The following is a 25111-nucleotide window of genomic DNA, read 5'->3' on the forward strand; positions in this document are numbered from 1 at the left end:
GTGTGTGTGTGTTTATTTTACAGAAAGAAACCAGATTCTGTGAGCAGTCACCACCAGCTTCCACACAGCCTCCTAACCCTGAGCCATCACTAAGTACTTTCTCATTTATGTTAATTGACTTATTCTGAGCAAGCCTGTAAATTAATCATAATAGCAACACAGCTTATTTTCATACTTTCAAAACAACTTGCAGAACAACCATTAGTTAAGAAATTTCCTTTTTTCCTTTGCTTTAGCCTCTGTTGTGGGAGAGGGTTCTGTGTTACAGAAATAGGGACATTGATGGGCTGCTCAGCTCAGTGAGCAGTGTGTCTCTAAATAGTAGGGTGAACATATGTAAAATAGTCTAGACAGAGTGCTGTGCATGGACCTTTGGGGCTGCTAAGCTCTGGTAGAGAACTTGTATTTGGAAAGGTTTGTGTCTTTTCACCAGTGGGTGTCAGCATTTGACTAAATATAACTCCTGCTAAGGGCGCATCCATTGATAACTACAGAAATCTGTCTCCCAACCTCAGTAACAACAAATGACAAGATCTGAATCCTGTCTTTATTATCTTATAAGTAAATCCTTAAAACAAATCACATTAGCAGTGATACTGTTTCTCTTAGATAGCTTTAAAGGATTAACATCTCAGCTATTGAACTTGAAACTCTGATTTCTAAAAACCTATTTCCACAGAATCATCCACTTACAAAGAGTTACAAGATAGAACCAGTGCTCTGAAAGCCTGGAGTGAGAAAAGGCCTTGGAATTCTATGCAGTAACATTTTAATGGTGTCTACTAACAAATATAGAGATGTTAGGAAATACTGCTCTGATTAGCCTTGTCATGTGATTAGCTTCGTCATGGGCAATCAGTTGCATTAGGCAATTAAATGCTGGGATATTCATTTGCTTAACAAGCTCTATGCCATGCTGACTCTTTTGTCTCACTTTCATCTTGTAGGATACCTCCTAGGCAGTGAAGACTACTACACCCACGAGTCCTGTGCTCTAATTGAGCCTTTGAATGGTACACGGTGTGCTCTTGATCTCCGAGATGGTGAAGAACCTGCAACAGAGTATAACAATATTTACTCAACAAACATATTTAGCAAAAGGGCTACAACCCTCATCGCTAACCACCCACCAGAGAAAGTAAGGATCCTTTCTTTAATATTATCAAATCTTGTCACTTCAAAGGAGATTTTTTTTCTCTTTCTTTTTCTTTTTTTTTTTTTTTTTTTTTTTTTTTAGAGCATGTTCCAGTTAGCCAGAAAGGGAAGGTTGTTACAAGCGAGGAATCTAGTCTTTCCTCTAAAGATTTGATGGATCAGGTCTGGGAGAAAGCCCATACAGTGTACAGAAACCCCCAAGAGATGATTCTTGTGAGAGGAGACCCTAGGGTACAGGTGGAGGAACTCTGTCTTTCAGGATTTCGGTGGAAACCCTTCTTACACTTTTTTTTTTTTTTTTATCAGTTACATTTTATTAACTCTGTATCCCAGCCGTGTCCCGATCCCTCATTCCCTCCCAGTCCCTCCCTCCCTCCCTCCCTCATCTCCACCGTGCCCCTTTCCAAGTCCACTGATGGGGGGGACCTCCTCCCCATTCATCTGATCCTGTTTTATCAGGTATCTTCAGGACTGGCTGCAAAGCCCTCCTCTGTGGCCTAACAGGACTGCTCCTCCCTTCGGGGGTGGGGAGACCAAAGAGCCAGTCATCGAGTTCCTGTTAGAAATAGTCCCTGTTCCCCTCACTTTGGGAAACCAATTGGTTACTGAGCTACCACAGGCTACATCTGAGTGGAGGTTCTAGGTTATATCCATACATGGTCCTTGGTTGAATGTCAGTCTCAGAAAAGACCCTGTGCCCAGATATATTTGGTCCTTGTGGAGCTCCTATCCTTTCCCCATCAGACTAACTCCCCTTCTTTCTTATGATTCCCTGTACTCTGCCAAAGGTTTGGTCATGAGTCTTTGCTTTGAAAACACTGCTAGTTAGAGTCTTTCAGATGCGCTCAGTAGACTCCTGTCATACATTCAATGCACATCCCATCTGTCTTTCTAAATGAGGATTGATCATCTTACCCCATGTCCGCTCAATTGATTATCTTTTTTAGGTGTATAGATTTCACTATGTTTATCATATCTTATAGGTCTATATAAGTGAGTATATCCCATGTTTGTCTTTCTCCTTCTGGGATATTTCACTCAGAATGATCTTTTCTAGATCCCACCATTTGCCTGCAAATTTCATGATTTCCTCCTTTTTGATTGCTGAGTAGTATTCCATTGTATAAAAATACCACAATTTCTGTACCCATTCCACCGTTGATGGACATCTGGGTTGTTTCCAGGTTCTGGCTATTACAAATAGAGCTGCTATAAACATGGTTGAGCAAGTGTCCTTTTTGTGTACTTGAACAAACTTTGGGTATATACCTAGCAGTGGTATAGCTGGGTCTGGAGGAAGCACTATTCCTATTTGTCTTAGAAAGCGCCAGATAGCTTTCCAGAGTGGTTGTACCAGTTTACATTCCCACCAGCAGTGGAGCAGGGTTCCCCTTTCTCCACAACCTCTCCAGCATGTGTTGTCGCTTGAGTTTTTCATCTTGGCCATTCTGATGGGTGTAAGGTGATATCTCAGGGTCGTTTTGATTTGCATTTCCCTGATGGCTAATGAGGATGAGCATTTCTTTAAGTGTTTTTCTGCCATTCGATATTCCTCTGTCGAGAATTCTCTGTTTAGCTCTGTTCCCCATTTTTTAATTGGATTACTTGGATTGCTGCTTTTCAGCTTCTTTAGTTCTTTGTATATACTGGATATTAGTCCTCTGTCAGATAAAGGGTTAGTGAAGATTCTTTCCCAATCTGTAGGCAGTTGTTTTGTTTTGATGACGGTATCCTTTGCTTTACAGAAACTTTTCAGTTTCATGAGGTCCCATGTATTGATTGTTGCTCTTAGAGCCTGTGCTGTTGGTGTTCTGTTCAGGAAGTTGTCTCCTGTGCCAATGAGTTCTAGGCTGTTCCCCACTTTTTTTTCCAATTAATTTAGGGTATCTGGTTTTATGTTGAGGTCCTTGATCCACTTTGACTTTAGTTTTGTGCAGGGTGATAAATATGGATCTATTTTCATTTTTCTGCATGTAGACATCCAGTTGGTCCAGCACCATTTGTTGAAGATGCTGTCTTTTTTCCATTGAATGGAATTGGCTTCTTTGTCGAATATCGAGTATTCATAGGTGTGTGGATTTATTTCTGGGTCTTCTATGTGGTTCCATTGATCCTCCTTTCTGTTTCTATGCCAGTACCATGCAGTTTTTATTACTGTTGCCCTGTAGTACAGCTTGAGATCAGGAATGGAGATACCTCCAGATGATCTGTTGTTGTACAGGATCGTTTTGGAGATTCTGGGTTTTTTGTTTCTCCATATGAAGCTGAGAATCTTTTTTTCAAGGTCTGTAAAGAATTAAGTTGGTATTTTGATGGGAATTGCATTGAATCTGTAGATTGCTTTTGGCAGTATGGCCATTTTCACAATGTTAATCCTACCAATCCATGAGCATGGGAGATCTTTCCATCTTCTGATATCTTCTTCGATTTCTTTCTTCAGAGACTTGAAGTTTTTCTCAAACAGGTCTTTCACTTGCTTGGTTAGGGTCACACCAAGGTACTTTATGTTATTAGTGGCTATTGTGAAGGGTGTTGTTTCCCTAATTTCTTTCCCAGCCTTTTTGTCTTTGGTATATAGGAGGGCTTCTGATTTTTTTGAGTTGATTTTGTATCCTGCCACTTTGCTGAAGGTGTTTATCAGCTGAAGGAGTTCTCTGGTTGAATTTTTGGGGTCGCTCATGTACCTTCTTACACTTTTGATGCTTGATATGTGTGCACTCTAAGTGGCTAGCAAAGCCAGGCTTCTGGTTTACAGACAGGTGTCTTTGTGCAATGTGGGGCTCCCTCCATTATAGAGAAGTGTTAGGAATTCAGGGGTTGGAGAAAGTCCTATCATTCTATACTTTTGGGGATTATTTTGGTGATTCTCCATCTTTTGTATTCTTTTGTTAATTTTAGAATCAGTTGACCGATTCTTACCAAGAAAACAAAAGGTAACTGCTTGAGTTTGTATTCTTTTACCAACTTGAAGGAAATGGCCATCTTAGCAATGTTGGATTTTAAAAACTGATATGCATGGTGTATTGGCTTCCAGAGACACAATATGGAAGCTATTTGGTATGTCCTGTGCAGATTTAGTTGCAGGTAAAAAGAGAAAAGAGTTGTGAATAGCCTTCAGCCCAGATTGTCTAGACTCATCACCTAAGTGCTTTTGAAATGAGTGATATTTGTGCTAGACTCACAGGATGTCCTTATAAAGAACTGTTTTAGCACATTCACAAAAAAATGTCCTTTAGTGGGAGCCCACCTGACCTGGAGAATTCCAGAAAGTATGCAGGTTCTTCCAATTTTCTGGACTTTGTATCCTTTGACAATGCCTGGAGATACTCAGCTCAGGTCCTGATGGGAGTTCTGGCTTGTATACCTGTTCAGATTTAATAACCTGCTAATGACCTCTGTCTGGTGTGGAATCTTCCAGGCTCTGTCTCTACTACTCTTATTACACATGAAGGAATCTTCCCTAGTGACTGTTCTCAGCTTTGCCTCACTTTGGGTTTTTAAAGGTACCCATGACAACTATGTCTAGGCAACTATGTCTGCCATAAAACATGAGGAAAGGGGAATATTCTCTCAAATATTTAGAAACCTGCACATTTTAAGTCCAGATTTAAACAAAAATAGTCGGTGAGCTAGGTAATTAGCTTCATATAATATTAAATGGGTAAGAAGATGCAGCTCCGTGGGCGGGCATTCTAAGCTGTGAGAAATCGGAACTAAGGACAGTAGGAAGCCCTTAGAGCCTGTACACCATGGAAGAAACTCTCTTAGTGTGGCACTCGGTGCTGGTAGTGTTATAGCTCTTAACTGGACGTGTGGTAGTTTATAGACCTAGTCTAATACCAAGAAAATTAAGCTTAATTTTTAAGAGAACGGTCTATTAGCCTTCAAAGGGGCCACACTGTTTGTTTAAGCAACCAGGCTTAGTGGAATGAAGTGATTTGTTCAAAGTCACAGGGCTGTTGAAAGTCAAAATCAGAATATGATCTCTCATTTCCTACTCCAGAGCTTCTGCTTTTAAGCAGAGTCCCTAGTTCACAGCTAGTACCTGAGGGCAGAGGCTCTGAATTCCAGTTCATATTCGGCTCCATGGTCCCAGTCTTGATATCATATTAGAATCTCCTGGGAAACTAGCAAGGACTACTGTTTTCAGGTATTGTGAGGTATCTGTCTCAGGCAGGATCAAGTTATTAATATATTGTCACCTCATCTCAGTGATTCTTCCAAGAGCCTGTATACTTCAGAGGCTTCTGTTGGTGTTAGCCAGGGTGCTCTCCAATGCAGAGACAAGCAGATGCCAACTGCTTATTGCAAGTTCACATTCTGAGATCTAATTATGCAGCTATGGTAATCTGCATAAAATAAAAAGTCATTCTTACTGCCTGGAGGTCTCAGCACAGGTCTTGATAGTTTTGTATATATGTTCAGACTTAATGACCTGCTAATGACTCCTTGTCTGTTACAGAATCTTCCAGATTCTGTCTTTGCTACTCTTACTAATTATGAAGGAATAAAATGTTCTCAGCTTTGCCACACTTTGGGTTTTTAAAGACATAATGCTGACATTTCTAGGTAAACTATATCTGCCATGAAACATGAGGAAAGGGATCATTGTCTCAAATATTTAGATAGAAACGTGTACAAAACAGTATTGTCTACCAGCATCCTCATAGCAGCAAGCAGCTAAGAGGAAGCAGCTGTGGAGTCGTAGATCTTTGTGGATGGGTGGCTAAATTGGGCTGGTGGAGAAGGCCGGAATTGAGGACAGTTATAGGCCTCAAGGGCTTACAGGCCATAGAAAGGGTGTTGCTGACATGGCACTGCTCATAGATGGTATTACAAACCATCAGATGGGAGATGGACATTCCCTGCCAGTGCCTGAGCTGCTGTGAAGAAGTATTCATCATTCCCAGTGTCGCCAAGCACAGACATAAGTGAAAGAAACAACAGTCAAGCAGCAGCCCGACCATGTTCGTAAGGCAGTGCCTATAGATTGTGTTCTCAGTTTCAGTTCTCAAGGTAGTGATACATCTCACTGTTTTCAGGAGCTGCACCTTTGCAACATCTTTCCCCACAGTTCAACCTAATTCTGTGCTAGGCTGTCAGGCACATTTATAGAATGTAACATGGCATTTGTTATAGGATGAAAGTCATTAAAGGAATTCACATGAAGCATCCATAAGCCAACTAAAAGTTTACCTGCTTTTAAGGGGCAGCTAAGGAAGAAAATTGAGAGAGCTGTTTTGTAAGGATTGAGTTGCTGATTCTGGGCATGGGACACTGCTAATGGCTTTACATGTGTCACAAAGGGGCATCCTTTCTCCTTGATGTCAGGGTGACTCATGGTAGTAGCACTATAAAAAGAAAATAATATATTCATAATAACACTTTCTGTTAAAAATAGAACAGCAACACTTTGAAGAACTAAAAACAAAAACAAACCCTCTACATCCTATCTACTCTAAGTTTCCTAAAGGAAATAAAACAACAACTCCTAGTGGAAGACTTTGTGTGGGTACAAGCTGGGAAGAAATATCTTAATTTGGATGTCAAAGATAGTAGTTTCAAAACTTATTTATGTTTTCCTAATTATACTTTGAATTATGAAAACCTATAAAAAAATAACAAGGCTTTCCCCCTTATTAATGATATGTGATTTCTTTCCATAATGAGGATGTCTGAAGTACAGATCTTAGGAGCCATAGAGCATAACAGGAAATGGAAAAGAGCCATTAGCATCTTTAATATGAGTATGCAGGTAGCTCAGCTGGTTATGTCTGGCTTTTATATGACACTTAAGTGTCTAGTCATCATTTCCCAGCCAGGATTCCATTTTATAGTTTTTAGAATACTTGGAAAGTTTGCAGTTAGAGTTGGCAGCTATGGCTGAGTTGATCATAATAAGAGTCTGGAATCAAGAAAATGCCAAGGACCTGTCAGGCTCTAATATAAACAAATCTGTGGAGGTTAATACGGGGCTTGACTTCAGTGTGAATCAAGAGTCAGTGAGGTGAGAATGGGCCACATTCCAAGGCCAAGGTATGAAAGAGGGCTGGGACTCAGGTCCATAGACATCCAGGGGACCCAGCACCAGATGTTGATGCTTGCTTTAGGCAGTGCGCAGGGGGTTCAGCTGGCAGGTAAAAAACTGGCTTATGCAGATTTGCCCTAGGAGGACCCCAGAACCTTTGCAGGCACGGTCCTGATGGTGGTTGGAGAACCTTTGAGCCTTAGATAATTGTTATTTTTATTAGGATACCATATGGTACAAAAACTATTTCCCCCTTGAACTTTAAGAATAATATGGTGAGTTTAGAGGCATGGCTGAATGATTAAGAACACTGGCTGCTCTTACAGAGGACCTTGGTTCAGTTCCCAGCGCCCACATGGCATCTCACAACTATCTGTAACTCTGGTTCCAGGAGACCTGATCCCCTCTTCTGGTCTCAGTGGGCACTGCATGCACATGGTAAACAGACATGTATGCAGGCAAAATACCCATATATATTAAAAAATATTAAAAATAGCGTAGTAATGCTTTCACTTAGTGATGTTGGAGAATGGGTTTTTTTGAATAAAGTTTACCTTCTGAGCACTGAAAACATGATTTAGAGTGGTGATATAAGTATATAAAATGACTGGGAGCAGCGCATGCCTGTAATCCCAGCACTCAGGGAGGCAGAGACAGGCAGATCTCTGTGAGTTTGAGGCCAGCCTGGTCTACAAAGGGAGTCCAAGACAGCCAAGGCTACACAGAGAAACCCTGTCTGCAAACAAATGAACAAAAGATAAATATATAAAATGGCTGGGTGTGGTAGCACACACCATTAATATAAGCCCTGGGGAGGCAGGGGCATGTGGATCTCTGTGAGTCTGAGGCTCTCCTGGTCTACAAAGTGAGTTCTAGGCTTGCCACGTTATATAGAGGGACTATGTCTTTAACAAAATGAAATAAGGCTGGAGGCATATATAAAATGTGTTTCATTGGTCCTAACCTTATGAAATGGGCTGTAAATAGCTCGTGGTGACCAGAGCTGTGCAAATGTATGGAGCTCCTCACCCCTGCATCAACTTGCCCTGGACTGCTCACGATAAAATGGAAGAAAGACAACTTTTTGTTGTTGTTGTTCAAAGAACACATGAATCTATTGTTGTAAGTTATGATCTAACGAGCAAAACTGTGAGGCCTTAATGTGTGATAGTCACCTGACAGGCCAGCTTCACCTTTGTCCCTTAGGTTAAGTCAGCACAAGTCAGACCAGCACACAAAATGGACTTTGTGGTTTTATGTTTGTAGCCCTTTAAGACTGATGGTCACATCACCAGCTGCTAAGGAATAAAGATGGGAAAGACTTTCAAAGTCAATTTCTTTCAGTACAGAAAAAGTAGGATTGATTCCACACTGAAAATTTGTAAGTTCCTTTAATACTGAATCTAGATAATTTTTAAGATTTATTTTTTTCTACATGTAGACATCCAGTTGGACCAGCACCATTTGTTGAAGATGCTATCTTTTTTCCATTGTATGGTTTTGGCATCTTTGTCAAAAATCAGGTGTCCATAAGTGTGTGGGTTTATTTCTGGGTCTTCTGTTTGGTTCCATTGATCTACCATTCTGTTTCTATGCCAGTACCATGCAGTTTTTATAACTGTTGCTCTATAGTACAGCTTGAGATCAGGGATAGAGATACCTCCAGAAGATCTTTTATTGTAGAGGATTGTTTTAGCAATTCTCGGTTTCTTGTTATTCCATACGAAGCAGCGACTGTCAAAGCAAATGCTGAGCCTGATGGCCAACTAACGGGCAGAGTGAATGGAATTTTAGGTAAGAAGTAGGAAATAGCAAGAGTTGGAAAGGACAGGAATTCCTCAAGGAGAGCTACAGAACAAGAAAATTTGAACACAGGAACTTCCCAGAGACTCATACTCCAACCAAGGACTATTCATGGAGATAACCTAGAACCCTGACAAGGCAGCCACTTCTGATTAGAACTGATAGACTAAGATCAGAAAGAAGGAGAGGAGGACCTCCCCTATCAGTGGGGGGGGAGGGGGGAGCGGGAGGGGAGGAGGGAAGGGCTTATGGGGGGATACAAAATGAATAAAGTGTAAAAAAAAAAGATTTATTTTTTTCACTTTTGTTAATGTGTGTGTGTGTGTGTGTCTGTGTGTGTGTGTATATGTATGCAGGTACCTGCAAAAGTCATAAAAAGGCATTAGATCCCCTGGAGCTGGAGTTACAGGCAGGCTGTGAGCTGCCTGTGTAGATGTGAGGGACCCAACTCTGAACAGCAGCAATAGCAGCTAGCACTTAGCCATTGAACCACCTCTCTAGGCCCCAGATTATCTTTGCTCTAGCAAAAGTATAAGAATTCTCCCTACCACGCTCCTATGGTGTTGTCCTCACGGTTTAGCTGCTAACTGAAGTAGCCCACTCTCTCCCTCTATCACCTTCCCCACTAGGTTGCTATCTTGCTGCAAGTGACCTGGCCGGGAGTGGACAAACTCACTTCAGCACTCTTGGTGTTCTGATTGCTTCTGAGAATCAAACTGACATGAGACGGTTTACAAGAGAAAGCACAGCCAAAGTTTTACAGAAAAAAAAAAAAAATGAAGGCAGCTAGTCAGTTACTTATAAGCTAAGGGCGAGACTAGTAAACAGAAAATGCGACTAAGTTACTTGGAAGGTTCAGACACTTGGGAGGCAGAGGCAGAAGCAGGTAGATCTTTGTGAATTCAAGGCCAGCCTGGTGTACACAGTGAGTCTAGGACAGCCAAGCTGTTACACAGAGAAACCCTGTCAAGAGAGAGGGGGAGAAGGAGGAAAAGAGGGAGGGACAGAGAGAAAGAGAGGGGAGGTAGTTAGAGAGAGAGAGAAAAGGGATATTTACACTGGGTCTATTGTAGTACAGGGAAGGCAACTTTCACAATGGGATTTTATCTCCCACTGTGAAGAAATAGCATGAAAATAAAGTAACCTTGTACCTACTGTTTTCCAAGTGCCTCAAAGTGTTCTGAAGAGCCTGTTTTACCTCACCTGAGGTCTATGTTCTTCACTCTCCATGTCTTACTCTTCCCATTTTCTTTACATTCTACTTTCTGTTGAGAGCCCAGACCATGATTTCAGGTTCTTGTATTCCCAAAGGGGTATTCTAAGAAAATGGCGGCCTCAAAGTACCATACTGTGGCATGCCGAGTACTGCCAATGAGAGACAAGTGGACGAACCTCAGGAGGGAGGTACTACCTGTGTCCTACTGCTTATTCCCAGGAGATAGTGGGGTGGATTCCTCTTCTCCAGGACAGGGCATAGAATTCAGGGTCCCTTCCTCAAAGCTAGCCAGAAAACTTAAAAGAGTACTGCTCTAACATTCCTGCCTTTCCACAGAGCAGTTGGCAACAAGGAAAAGATCTGGCACATCTGATAGAAAGTTATTACAAAATGCTCATTCTAGGTAGGGTCAATTAGGACCTCAGAAGAGATGCTCAGTCAGAGACACCAAAAAGAAGTGGAGCAGAAAGGCTTCTCTGTCCCTACATCCTATCTGTTTCCAGCCAGCCACACCCTTTCTGATTTTTCAAAAATAATTAATTTAAACATACAGGGTTTCACAGTGTAGTCAAGGCTAGCCTGAAACTCACTATATAGCCCATGGACTAAAAAATCATGGCAGTTCTCCTGTCTTATTCTTCCGAGTGCTAGAATTACAAGCATAAGACACCACACCTGGCTTAAGAACAAAGTTTCAGGTGAATGTGACTTCTTTTTTTTAAACACTTTATGTGGGCTGTGGATTATGGTTGCCTTGTGAATTTTAGTCTTGTCCCCTCTACACCTTGGCTGGATGGAGTTGGCTCAGTCTAGTGCTGAAGAACAAGTCAGGAAGCCTCCCACAGCAGAGCCCCCTACCCCTACACATCCTTCTGTCGTTCAGGGGACCCCAGAGTATGTATGGGCTGAGTGGAATGTGAGCATGTGCAGGAGTAGAGGTGGGGTGAAATTGTGTCAAAGGTTTTGGTGTGGACTTTAGGAGTCGGAATTTGAAATATTTTTTCATGGAAAAATGTATAACTTTTAATTTTAACATTTAACTTGAAATATGTGCAATTCAAATAAATTTAAGGGTGTCTATTGGAGCTCCCTTCCTCTTACCATACCTCTGCATCCCCTTAACTGATTGGCACACATTCTATCAAAGGGATGAATATCATTTAGAACAATTTTACAATAAAAAAAATGAAGTGAGTTTTCCCCATCTGCCTATTTGCCTCCTTTTTTTATGATTTAAATGCCTCAAATACTCTAATAAAATAATATACTTATTCTTGGATTGAAGCCATTGATAATTGTCTTTTTGAGGGATTTCAAGTCATTGAAAAATTCTGTGTGGCCTGGTGCAGGGGATGTCTGAAGAGAGGCCCCTTAAGGAGAAAGGGCTGACCGGGAGTACCACAGATACTGAATGCTGCAGGTTGGCATAGAGAAAAACCAGAACCTCTGGATCACACTTCTTATTTCTAGCAATTAAATTGGCCTTACATTGATTTGGTTCAATATCAAAAACTAACAAAGCACTGTTTCCTCAAAAACGTGTTTTTAAAAACCTGATAAACTTCTCTTATTTTTAGCTAACATATCTGTTGGTGCATGTCAACATTGTAACAGGGAGGTTGCCTGGAGGAAATCCCTCATCAAATAATGATACTTGGGCATACTACCTACCCTTCTGAAGTCTTGGATAACTCGTTTGTGAAATGGATATAACAGGATGGTTTTGAGTTTTAGAGAAAGTAGCCCAATTATTATCAGAGTATGTTCTGTGTAAAGCAGTTAATATGTGGTGTGTTGTCGATATTATTGTTTATTTGGGTCAATGCCGCCTGTCCTATTCTGGGACTTTGACCTTCATATTTTGTTTTGTGTCTTGTCATATTTTGAACATATTTACTGAGGTGTAATTTGCATAGTACAAAACTCTCCATTTAAAGTATACAGTTAACTAGAAAATTTAAGATCTAATTTTAAAACATTTCATCACTCTTGAAAGATATTTCTACCCACTAATAATCCCTGTCCATCTTCTCCCCTGAATTCCCCATAGCTGTGGACAACCAGTCATCTACTTTCTGTCTCCATAGACTTGCCTCTTTGGAATATTTAAATCAGTGCAATAATACAAGATGTGGTCTTTGATGGGCTCTTTTTATGTTTTCAAAGCCCAACTGTGTTGTCACTGATTGTATATGCTGTGACTTAAAATATTCTGAATTTTATTTTTCCACCCATCAGTTGTAGACATTTGAGTTTTCCTAATTTTTGGCCATTATGAATAATGTTTCAGGGAGCATCCACGCATATTTTACATGGACATGTGCTTTCATGGCTTTCTAGGAATAGAAAGGCCAAGTTGTATGGTAGCTGTGTGTAATACTAAGAAGATTCATGCTGCTTTTATAATGTCTACATATATTGCTTTACATTCCCACTAAATAATTTCTCCATAGCTTCATCAATATTATTACATACTATTTAAAAATTTTTAAGCATCCTAATGGGTATGAATCAGTGTCTTACTGCAGTTTTTGTGTTTTGCAGTCCCTCGGTTATAAGCATTTGTTATATCTTCTTTGGAGAAATACCTATTTAAATTCTCTGCACTTAACTAAATTGCCTTTTATTATTGAATTATTTATGTCCTCTGGATGTGTGTTGCCTATCACATATATGATCCAGAGATATTTTGGTGCACTCTGTAGCTTTCCTTGAAGTTGTTTGATAAACCTGGACTGCCTCATGTTGAATATTTAAAGCCTCCGTTCCTTTTAACTGATGTTTGCTTTGCAAATTTTTTTTCTAGCCGCTGTTCCTCTACCTTGCTCTCCAGTCTGTCCACGATCCTCTGCAGGTCCCTGAGGAATACATGAAGCCATATGACTTCATCCAAGATAAGCACAGGCGTACTTATGCAGGGATGGTATCCCTCATGGATGAAGCAGTGGCAAACGTCACCAAAGCCTTGAAAAGCTATGGGCTCTGGAACAACACAGTGTTCATCTTCTCCACAGGTTAGTCTACCAGTTTAGGAAATCCATCTCTTGGCAAAGCATGGGATATGTGGAACAAAGAAAGACACACCAGAACCATTAGCATTTCCATGTGACAATAAATGCCAGCTGCAGGAGTGGAGCCACAGTCGCAGTGGGAATAAGGAAAGAGAATTACATATGTTTTCTCCTTTTGTTTATTTTTCAAAATACACTGGGGGTGTACTTAAAGACCAGCACTCACTAACTGAGTGAATTAGCAGACAGGCACCACACATCCACAGGGCATCAGGATGAAAAATCCCTAGAATGCCTGGCCACCACAGCTGTCATGACCACTGTTGCTAACTGAAGGTCTCTGTCCAGAGAGACAGGACACTATCAAGCCAGATTAGAAAAGGAGCCATTTAAGCTTAGTCTGGATTCTTCAAGGATAAGATTTTTTTTTGTTCTTGTTGTTAATTTTTTCTGACAACAACAGTTATGCATTCATTAAGAAAAGTAAGCAAAGGGTGAAAGCAAAGTAAAACAGCTTTCAGAGATGAATGAAAACTGTTTTCATGGAGTCAGGGACTTTCCGAGGAGAAAGCTCTTAAATTCATGGTTTCTTGAACTTCACTACAATGGGACCTGGGTGGAGATCTCTGCTTGTTCATTGTCCCGAACACTCAGGCGGCATGTTCTGCACTATGAAATGCAGGGCATGCTGCTGGAACTTTCCCACATATTGATTTTGGAATGGTTAGAACTCCACCTGCCCCCCACCCTCCTCACAGAACTTGGTTACTTGAACAGTCTCCTAACATTCTTAGTTTCTTTTTCCATTTTCCTTACATTTCTTTTACTACTTGGAAAGGTTATTTGCCAGTCTTTTCTAAACTTTGTGTTGAATTTGTTTCAATCACTGTTTTTTTTTTAATCACCAAGAACTCTTTCTTATTTCCCAATAACTTCTTTTGTGTATTTTCTTACTTTAAGTAAAAACTTAATGTGTGTGAATGTACTTGATACATGTACGATACATATATGTATACACATCGTTGAAGTTTGCTGTATTCACAACATTCTCTGTTTTATTTTATTTATTTCTACTTTACTTCCCCGTGCACACCCAATATGTTTGTATTTTTGTTTCAGTCAGTCTTTCTTTTTGTTTTTTGTTTTTTGTTCTTCTCAATGCACTTTATTCAGGAACCTTGAACAATCCTCGGACCCTGGGGAAAGCCAGCCCACAGCTTAAATAGCCTCTGGGTAGCCAACCCAGGCGTGCCACGTGGGCAATGCAGATAGGTCCACATACATGGAAGTAAGCCAGATCCTCAGCCTTAGCCAAATGTGGAATTGTTCATGACAGAGAGCACTCACCATCGGGAAGGTGGAAGGCGGAAACCAGCTCCATCTTTAAGGCGCGGCATTACACAGCTCTCTACAGTTCCCCCTTTTTGTTTTAGACGCATCAGGCAAGAGTAGAGGTCTGATCTCTGATATTAGAAATAAATTGGGAGTCTTTCAAGTGAGTGAAATTCTTCAAATCCTGTGGCCTTGGGTAATACCAAAAACCTTTGATTTGATTGGAAATTCCATGTGTGAGAGCAGGACTTATCATTCAGTCAGATTTACTGGAAAGTCACTGCAGGATTGAGGCGACACCATGAGGAGTTAGTCTTCCTGGTCTCATAGCTGGTTTTGTTCTGTTGTTTTGCTTTGCTTTAATTACGTATAGTTATCAAATCTAGTGGGTTTGAGTATGTACTATATGCAGCACAATTTTATGAGCTTCACATGGTTTAAATAGCCCTCACAGTACTTCCCTCCCTGAGGATCTTGCAGGTGTGAAAACTAGACACAAAGACATGATCACTTAGCTCATAGTTACACAGCTACATGTGGGCACGTCTGGATCTGTGTTTCAGGCTCTGTGTCATTTTCTGGCTTCATAGATGGCAGTCCATTTGTTCCTTTGCGACAGAATCTGGTTACCATATAGCCAAGCTGGCCTGAGTTCTCAGTCCTCCTACCTTGGCCCCTTCAGTGCTGGGATGATATGTGTTCATCACCATCCTTCATGAGTTGATGATATCTGTGTTCTCATCCGACTCCTGACACAGCAGATCTGCTTCTGAGGTGGGCTGCAGGAATGAGCTCCCAAGGATCCAGGCAGGGCAGGCTGGGTTAACGGTCTCTGCATGAGTGGCTTGTGGAGTTGCTTTAGTGTTCTAACTGCTATAATTTTCTAAGTGTTCCTTGTATTGATATGAAATGCAGGACATCTTGTTGAATGTGAGATAATATTTTTTTCCACAAAACAATGACACAAAGTCTCTTATAATCTGAGTTTCAGCCTCATTTACTTCATTTAAAAACCCTTCTATAGTGTTTTGATCAGTGTTGGCGTGGAAAGCCTGTAGAGTCTCCAGAAACAACCAGTGGAGGCCAGGATACTGAACACCAACTTAGCTGTTATTCCTGGGGAATGGTCTCAGAATCACAAAAATTGGAGACTCCAAGGTACCCAAGCCTTTGTTACAGGGATCATGACAACATGGTTTCTGGGGTGATTTCCTAAATATGGATTAATAGGTTACTCATGAACTAAAAAGGGCTCAGAAGTAAAGGCGTTCACTCTGGAAACTGTTAAACCTCTCAAAGGGTTTCTGACAGGAATAGAGACATTGGTGTCAAGAATGTTTGGGAAGAGATGGGATACATTTTTTTCATGATATGTGAGAATGAAAAAATATTTGAAGATCAATGTTTCTTCAGTTCCATGATTTCAGATATGTTGCACATTTTAAAATAGAGTTAATCATTTTATAAACATCAGGAACTTTTTATTCAATTTGGTAAAAATAATATTTGAAACTTCTCATTGAGAACACTGTGATTAGGTGCCGATAGACAAGGCTGTCTTATTTTCTGATACTATGATGTCTTAGCAGATGTGTTAATCATATGTTGTCTTTGCTGTGTTGGGGGCTAAGTGTAGCTTGATGATGACTATGCATTTCTATAATGCTTCTAAATTTGATTTAGTGGAGTTTTTAGGATTTTTATATCAATTTACAAATGACAGTGGAGCTGGTTTACTTTTTCATTGACAGTCTGTTGTCTTGGTTAAAGTCATGCAATAAAATAATTAGGATGGCTTTCCTATCTCTTTCTGTGATTTGGGTAGTAAGGCGGTCCTTGGAACCTTTTTTTGGAGGCATTTTAAAAGTTATTTCCGTAGTTTAAATCTTCTCCTTATGTCTCGATATGAGTCTACAAATATTTTAATATTAATCTTGCCTGAGAAATAGTGACTACCTTGATTGCATCTCCAGATGATTCTTCTTTTCAGCAAGTTTTCTGTGATCACATTTTAGTTCATTGTCTGTTCTACATGACTTAAAGGGAAAACCAAACTTTAATAGGATGAATTGCTAACTCAGCTTCTTTTCGTATCACTTTTTGTTTTGTTTTTTTTGGCTTTCTATCCTTTTCCCCAGTCTCTCTCACAACTCTGCTACCAGGTAACAGTTTTGCCATTTTGATTCTGGCCTTCGGGGTCCTGCATGGACATTGTTATGACTGTGTTTTTAACATCTCTGCAATCCTTCCTTTGCCTCAGTCAGTGCCCTTCCCCATGGAGTTTCATGGCAAGAGTGACCACTGTTAAGTCTTGGCTGCTCGCCCAGCCCACTCCCTCTAGCTTTTGTCTCCACTCACCATGCACTTGCTCATGGTGTAAACAGTTACCTTGTGGGCTAGTTCCAAATTCTCGTTTTATCAAAGAAGGAACCCAAACTTCAAGAAGCTAAGAGATTAGCCTCATGTCAGAGACACATGAGATATAGGATTCAAAATCAGATCTACTGGCATCAATATCTAATTACTAATCAAAAGCCCTTTTTAAAAAGTTCACCTCATTGACTTTTACTTTCCTTTTAGCTTTCTCCACATCTGTTCCCAAAGCCTCAGAAGAGTTCTAAAATTCTTCATTTTTCTGCGGAAGTATTGCTATGTACTCTTTCTCTGAACGTGAGTAATGCAGGGTCTATCCAGCACAGGTGGCCCTCTCTCTATCCGCTAGCCAGTCCTGTTCCACATCCGTGTCTTGAGGTCAGGGTGATACTCACAGCTCACTGAGTGTTCAGGCCTTCAGGAGTGAAGTGTGTTCTGCCCTGTAGAAGCCATATGACTGAATTATATTACCTTCCCTTCTGGCCACCAGTTCTTTGGCCAGCCAAGAGCACCCTTGCGTGCAGTGACCTGGCTACCCTCAGCTCCATCCTGTTAATGTTTTACTTTTGCTTATGGCCCAGGAGACCCATCCTCTCCTCCTGTCCAATCTTCTAGAAGTGATCGAGATCTCTTAACTACATATAGAAGGGTAACAACCAAAGGGTCCTTTGCACAAAATGATCGCTTCCAGGCTTTCTCCTGCCTCTCTTCAGGTAGGAGGAATGGCTGCTATCCAGAAACCAAGTTGCATTGGTCAGCCCTGCTGCCCTGCTGGCTTAAACTTTGTGAAACTGTTTTGAGATTCTAGCTATACAAGCTGTCTTGCCATTGTCATATCATGGGTTATGATGTGCGTCCATCTTTCTGTTTTTAGCTAGATATTGGCTAAAAGAGGGAGTTCTAGTTCTAGCCAGGGAGCAAGCTTTTACCCTGGACTTTTGTCCTCACAACTCATTGTTCCAGCTGCCAAACTTCAGAGCTCTATAAAAAAATCTGATCCCAAGTAAGGCAACTCAAAAGTGAGAACCAGTCCTTGATCAGCTAGACCTATGGTTCTTAACCCTCCTAATACTGTGACCCCTTAATACAGTTCCTCATGCTGTGGTCTCCCCAACCATAAAATGATTTTCATTGTTACTTCATAACTGTAATTTTGCTACTGTTATGAGCCATAATATAATTAGCTGATATGTAGGATATCTGATATGCTCTCCCTGTTAGAGGGTCTTAGCATGTCCCACAAGGGCTCACAAACCACTGCTGCCCTAAGGAGAAACTTAATTTGCCTTTTTTTCTCCAGAGGGTTTTCCTGTGATTCTTGACAGTTTATTTCCTGAAATAGAATTTAATAATGAGCACAGCAGTGTGGTTATGCCCCAGGAGAGAGGGCCTGCACTGAAACCACGTGGTTCATCTTTCCAAGTTTTCTCACTGCTTTCCTTTGGTGCTGCTTTTCCTGGTAAGTGGTTGGGCACTTGTGTGTCCAGACTAGTGAGTGTTGGATGTGTTAGCAGAGAGACCCTGAAGTGCACCAGCTTCTTGGTGAAGCTTGTGCTTCATGACAGGCAGGCAGGAGTACAGATTCTAGTTAGGCTCTCTAAAGTTCCCTTTTTAATTTTAGAGAAGTCCACAAGCCCTCTCATTCTTTGTCACCTGCCCTTCATTCAGTGTTTAAGGTGACCATTCTCAGTGCATTGTTTTAAGACTGTAGCAGCAAGGTTGTTAAATGTTGGGTGTGGGTACAACACCTGAGTTGTCGCTGCATGACCCCATGCCTATACTAAATGCCACTGAATCTGCAAAGCTGCTCACTTTTAGTCATGTGAATTTCACACAATTTCAGGAATGTTACTACCTTTTTACTTATTTATGTGTTTGTGTATGCACATGCATCCCCCAGTGCATGTCAGAGAACTTGAAGGTGTTAGTTCTTGCTACTTACCTTGTAGGTTATGGGAATTGAACTCAGCCTGTCAGGTTTGGTGGCTACCATTTTTATCTGCTGGGCCCACTCACTGGCCCTCACCTCATTCTTAAGGCCTGGTTACTTATGTTTTCCCACTGAAAACATACTGAATCTAAACTGAATCTAAACCCTGGAATTGGGGGGGGGAGGGTCTTAGAATTTGTAACAACATCCCACATAATCATTTTGTACATAGAAATTTGGGAACCTCTGAGTTAAGGTAATGATTATTCAAATCCTGAGAATTTACCTGCTAGAAATAGACATAGTACATTTACATATACATATGCTTCTCACGAGGAGAAATATGAACTCTGAACACATGCTGTCAGAGAAGGATCAGAGATCTCTGTGTAAAAAGAACAATGATATGTCTGTAATGGAACAGGGAATGTTTAGTTGCATTAAACATATTTCTGTCTGTCTGTATATATGTATGTATGTATATATGTATGTACGCATGTGTGTATATGTATCTTCCAGAAACCAACAGAGCATAGAGTTAAGCTTCTCCCAGGTGGATTTCAGTTGAAAAAAAGAGTAGGGACTAGAGAGATGGCTCAGTGGTATGAGCACTGGCTGCTCTTCCAGAGGACTGGGGTTTTATTCCCAGCGCCCACATGGCAGCTCACAGCTGTCTGTAACTTCAGCTCCAAAGGATCTGGCTTCTGTGGGCACTGCACTCACATGGTGCAGACACGCATATGGGCAAAAATCCATGTAAGAGTCAACTAAACAAAGCTCTTAAGAAAGAAAAAGTACTCATTTCTAAGCTCGCCATTGAAGCAAAAGAGACAGACTTAAATTCAATGATTCTGTTCTTCATGCCTCTGCTGATATAAATTACAACTGATTGGTTAATGTCATTCATTCTGTTATGGATTTGGTTAGTTAGTTAGTTTTCCTATGTTAGAGATCAACTCAAGAATTTCACACATGATGTAGGCGATTTTCCCCTGGGCTAGAGCCCCCATCTTATCCACTCTTTCTGAAATACAAGATTAATTTTACTGTGAGTAAATACTGTTTTTCTTGTTGCATACATGCCACTGTGTTCTTCTTATACAAGTGACCTATTAGTCCTTCTCTGTTAGCATGCGATCCGAGTTTGAGTCCAGCTTTCCCACTAATGAGTTTGTTGATTCTGGCTCAGTTTCACAGTTTGTTAAATGGCCACTTGTCCACTTGAATGGTCTCTGCTGGCACTGGGAGATGATAGCAGGTGTTTAACAGGATCCGGTTTTCCTGTTAGCTCACGCAAAGCAGGAAATGCTTTCAGGAGGCTCTGACAATAAAGAGGGTGAAGAGGTGGAGCTGCAGGAAGAGATTTGAGAAATGGGAGCATTTGAGATAAGAACTCCTGCATCCTTATTTCTAGGGATGTTGACGGCTTGCTAACCGGTGGTCTCCAGCACTGGAGCAGTTTTCACAGAGCTGCATAGGGTGCAGACTGTGGCCAGAGTGCTCTTGTGATCTGTGTGACAGTGGGCACATAACTTCACTGGGGTAGAAGCAGGGGAACTGGGAATGTGTGGAACAGACCTGGTGGCTGCTCTGACGGTACAATGAAGTTGCCGTTCATCGAGCAGGCTCTGCAGTGCTCAGGCCAGTGGCAAAGAGTGTTGTCTATGATGTCAGTGTCACCGGATACCAGAGCCTGTTTGGGCACACATTTATGCTTAGAATAAGTCATTGTAGAATATAAAGGTTTAACACTTATCACTTGAGCATTCACAAAATGATGGGTAATTGATTACTTGCAACAAGAATTCAATGGAATCATATCTAATTCCTCTAACTCCAAAGTCCCTTTTCTTTTTATTAGAATTAGAATTATTAGAATTAGAGAGCTGCTTCATGGCTGTAAGCATGCAATTAGCAGACTTATAGCTAATTAATCATTAATTAATTTTATTATGTTAATAAATAATATATTAATTAACAAATTATTGTTTATTAATTTATTAATATTTCATGCTCATGATGTTAAATTAGAATTAATTATTATGTATACAGTGGCCTGCATGCCAGAAGAGGGCAGCAGATCTCATTATAGATGGCTGTGAGCCACCATGTCGTTGCTGAGAATTGAACTCAGGACCCTTGGAAAAGCAGCCAGTGCTCTTACCCTCTGAGCCATCTCTCCAGCTCAGCATATTTATATTGTAGAAATCTTTGCTGGAAACAAGCTCTCTGACTGCTGGACGAGCCCCTAGCTGGGCGATCAGAACTGTTAAATGAATAAATTGGGTCTCATATTACACCACTGCTCATCTTGCTATGGCATGTGCCTTTAACACGTGTCTGTAAAAGAGGAAAGTAACAGTAAGTGGATTAGAACCCTGAGACTGGAATGACCTGTCCTTGAGCCAGCTGTCAATTTTATAACATGTTACCTCTTGAGATTTTACATATTAGTATCCACACAAAAAAGCATGTTGGGGCACTTGACATTTTTGTTCGTAAGAGGTGTTAATTTATTGGTTACTTCACTGAGTGAAAATAACAAGCAGTGTACATTAAGGGCTCTAGACCAGTCTTGCTTTTAGTGTCTCTGTGATGGGCCACTAAAAGTTCAATCCAAGTCTAAGGAAAGGATGCCTCTCACTCCTTACTTATAGGTTGTCATTGTTATATTATATTACTTAATAGATGCAATAATAACATATTATTGATATTTTGAGTTTTCAGCAGGTGATCATGAAGTTCTGTGGGCATATAGCACTGTGGCCTTTCTCTGAATTTATAATTAATGGAAGATCATATTGAACTGAGCCTATTTATTGACTAAATTGCAGGAAACTTTCCAATTGTTTGGAGTTATTTTCTTGCTTCCTTTCCATTTTCAAGGTCATACTTAAGATGGCTCCATTTCTTATCCTTCTCAGAACCACCTGAAGTTCAAGTTCCCTCTGAGGCAAGAGGGGTGTTTCATCACAAGCTTCTTGGGAGGTTGAATCAAGATGAACGTAGATTATTTATATAGAGAAAAGCACCTAGAAAGTGCAGTATAAGAGGAGGGGGCTGAAGTAAAGCCAATAGCCATGAGCTGCCCTTGCCTGTTCATATGTGTCTTACCTGTTCACATCTTCCGTGTCCTCCAGCAGCCTCGGCAAGGATTTCAAGGAACCAAACCTATTAATCAGCCTAATCATTAACATATACCTGTTAACACCTCAAAGAAATGTTACTGAATGTGTTACTTGGACAAGGTAGTCTTATCCAAACATGACTGCCGGGCTGTTCTGATGTCAGGATTCTGTAGACTAGGGAGGAACCAGGTAAAATAAGGAACCACTTTGAGAAGGCACTGGTGAACCACAGCTCCCAGGTTGAGTGAGGATGGTAGCTAAGTCTGCTTTCTTATTTCTGCTTGTATGGGACCTCAGCCCATGAGGTGGTGTCTCCTCCATTCAGTGTCTTCCCTCTGTTAAACCTTTCCAGAGGGACACTGGTGAACCCTCCTCAGAGGTGTGAGCCCGAAACCTGTCAGGTGGAGAATGGAAACATCACAACTGAATCCCTGTCATCTCATTTATTTTATTTATTTATTTTATTTATTTATTTTTATTAATTACACTTTACTCATTTTGTATCCCCCCGTGGTTCCCTCCCTCCTCCTGTCCCAATCCCTCCCTTCCTCTACCCTCTGCATGCATGCCCCTCCCCAATTCCACTGATAGGGGAGGACTTCTTTTCCTTCCTTCTGATCCTAGTCAATTAGGTCTCATCAGGAGTGGCTACCTTGTCCTTTTCTGTGGCCTGGTAATGCTGCTTCCCCCTCAGGGGGAGGTAAGTAAAGAGCAGGCCAATCAGTTTATGTCAGAGACAGTCACTGTTCCTATCACAATGGAACCCACTTGGATACTGAACTGCCATGGGCTACATCTGTACAGGGGTTTTAGGTTATCTCTATGCATAGTCCCTGGTTGGAATAGCAGTCTCAGGAAATACCCCTGTGCTCAGATTTTTTTTTTTTTTTTTTTGGTTCTGTTGCTCTCCTTATGGAGTTCCTGTCCTCTCCAGATCTTACTGTTTCCCACTTCTTTCCTAAGATTCCCTGCACTCTGCCCAAAGGTTGCCCATAAGTCTCAATATCTACATTGATAGTCTGCAGGGCAGAGCTTTTCAGAGGTCCTTTGTGTCAGGCTCTTGACATGTTCCCTCTTTTCTGATGGTGTAAGGTGAAATCTCAGGGTCATTTTGATTTGCATCTCCCTAATGGCTAATGAGGTTGAGCATTTCTTTAAGTGTTTCTCTGCCATTCAATATTCCTCTGCAGAGAATTCTCTGTTTAGCTCTGTACCCCATTTTTTAATTGGATTACTTGATTTTTTGCTGTTTAACTTCTTTAGTTCTTTATATATACTGGATATTAGCCCTCTGTCAGATATAGGGTTGGTGAAGATCTTTTCCCAGTCTGCAGACTGTCATTTTGTTCTGAGGACAGTATCTTTTGCTTTACAGAAGCTTTTCAGTTTCATGAGGTCCCATTTAGTGATTGTTGCTCTTAGTGCCTGTGCTGTTGGTGTTCTGTTCAGAAAGTTGTCTCCTGTGCCAATGAGTTCTAGGGTATTCCCCACTTTTTCTTCTAAGTGGTTTAGTGTGTCTAGTTTTATGTTGAGGTCTTTGATCCACTTGGACTTTAGTTTTGTGCAGGGTGATAAATATGGATCTATTTGCATTTTTCTACATGTAGACATCCAGTTAGACCAGATGCTGTTGAAGATGCTGTCTTTTTTCCATTGAATGTTGCCATCTTTGTCAAAAATTAGGTGTTTACCCTAACTAAAATGGTCAATCCCCATCCTGAAAGGCAAAGAGGATGGACATCAGAAGAAGAAGAAAATAGGAAACAACCTAGGAACCTTCTACAGAGGGCTTCTGAAAGCCAGAAGAAGAAAACAGGAAACAAACTAGGAACCTACTACAGAGGGCCTCTGAAAGCCTCTGCCCTACAGACTATCAAAGCAGATGCTGAGCCTGAAGGGCAATTGTTGGGCAGAGTGAATGGAATTTTAGGTAAGAACTGGGAAATAGTAAGAGCTGGAGAGGACAGGGTCTCCACGAGGAGAGCAACAGAACAAGAAACTTTGAACACAGGGAACTTCCCAGAGACTCATACTCCAACCAAGGACTATTCATGGAGATAACCTAGAACCCCTGCACAGATGTAGCCCATGGCAGTTCAGTGTCCAAGTGGGTTACATAGTAATGGGAAGAGGGACTGCCTCTGACATAATCTGATTGGCCTGCTCTTTGATCACCTCCCCCTGAGGGGGAAGCAGCCTTACCAGGCCACAGTAGAGGACAATGCAGCCACTTTTTATGTGAACTGATAGACTAAGATCAGAAAGGAGAGGAGAACCTCCCCTATCAGTGGACTTGGGAGTGGCATGCATGCAGAAAGGGGAGGGAGGGGCTTATGGGGGGATACAAAATTAATAAAGTGTAATTAATAAAATAAAAATTAAAAAAAGGAAAAAAATCAGGTGTCCATAAGTGTGTGGATTTATGTCGGGCTCTTCTATTTGATTCCATTGATCCACCAGTCTGTTTCTATGCCAGTACCATGCAGTTTTTAGTATTGTTGCTCTGTAGTACAGCTTGAGATCAGGGATGGAGATACCTCCAGAAGATCTTTTGTTGTAGAGGATTGTTTTAGCAATTCTGGGTTTCTTGTTATTCCATATGAAGGTGAGAATTTTTCTTTCCAGGTCTGTAAAGAATTGTGTTGGTAATTTGATGGGAATTGCATTGAATCTGTACATTACTTTTGGCAAAATGGCCATATTTACTATGTTAATCGTGCCAAGCCATAAGCATGGGAGATCTTTCCATCTTCTGATATCTTCTTCTAATTCATTTTTCAGGGACTGGAAATTTTTTTCATACAAGTCTTTGACTTGCTTGGTTAGGTTCAGACCAAGGTACTTTATGTCATTTGTGGCTATTGTGAAGGGTGTTGTTTCCCTAATTTCTTTCTCAACCCTTTTATCCTTTGTCTACAGGAAGGCTACTGATTTTTTTTTAGTTAATTTTGTATCCAGCCACTTTGCTGAAGGTGTTAATCAGCTATAGGAGTTCCCTGGTAGGGTTTTTGGGGTTACTCAGGTATACTATCATATCATCTGAATATAGGGATAATTTGACTTCTTCCTTTCCAATTTGTATCCCCTTGATCTCCTTCAATTGTCTTATTGCTCTAGCAAGGACTTCCAGAACTA

The 25111-nt window shown here is 40.9% G+C and overlaps 1 protein-coding gene across 1 annotated transcript in view; it reads left to right on the top strand.

The window, feature by feature from the left end:
* Arsb (arylsulfatase B) overlaps window positions 1–25111 on the top strand; it is a 188776-nt gene that overhangs the window by 19855 nt on the left and 143810 nt on the right. Inside the window, exons 3-4 of the mRNA XM_060385574.1 lie at window positions 948–1138; window positions 13009–13216. Coding sequence (XP_060241557.1) covers window positions 948–1138; window positions 13009–13216 — 399 coding nt within the window. The remainder of the gene's footprint in view (window positions 1–947; window positions 1139–13008; window positions 13217–25111) is intronic.

The sequence above is a fragment of the Meriones unguiculatus genome, chromosome 6 (genome assembly GCF_030254825.1).
Source record: "Meriones unguiculatus strain TT.TT164.6M chromosome 6, Bangor_MerUng_6.1, whole genome shotgun sequence".
NCBI classification, from domain to species: domain Eukaryota; kingdom Metazoa; phylum Chordata; class Mammalia; order Rodentia; family Muridae; genus Meriones; species Meriones unguiculatus.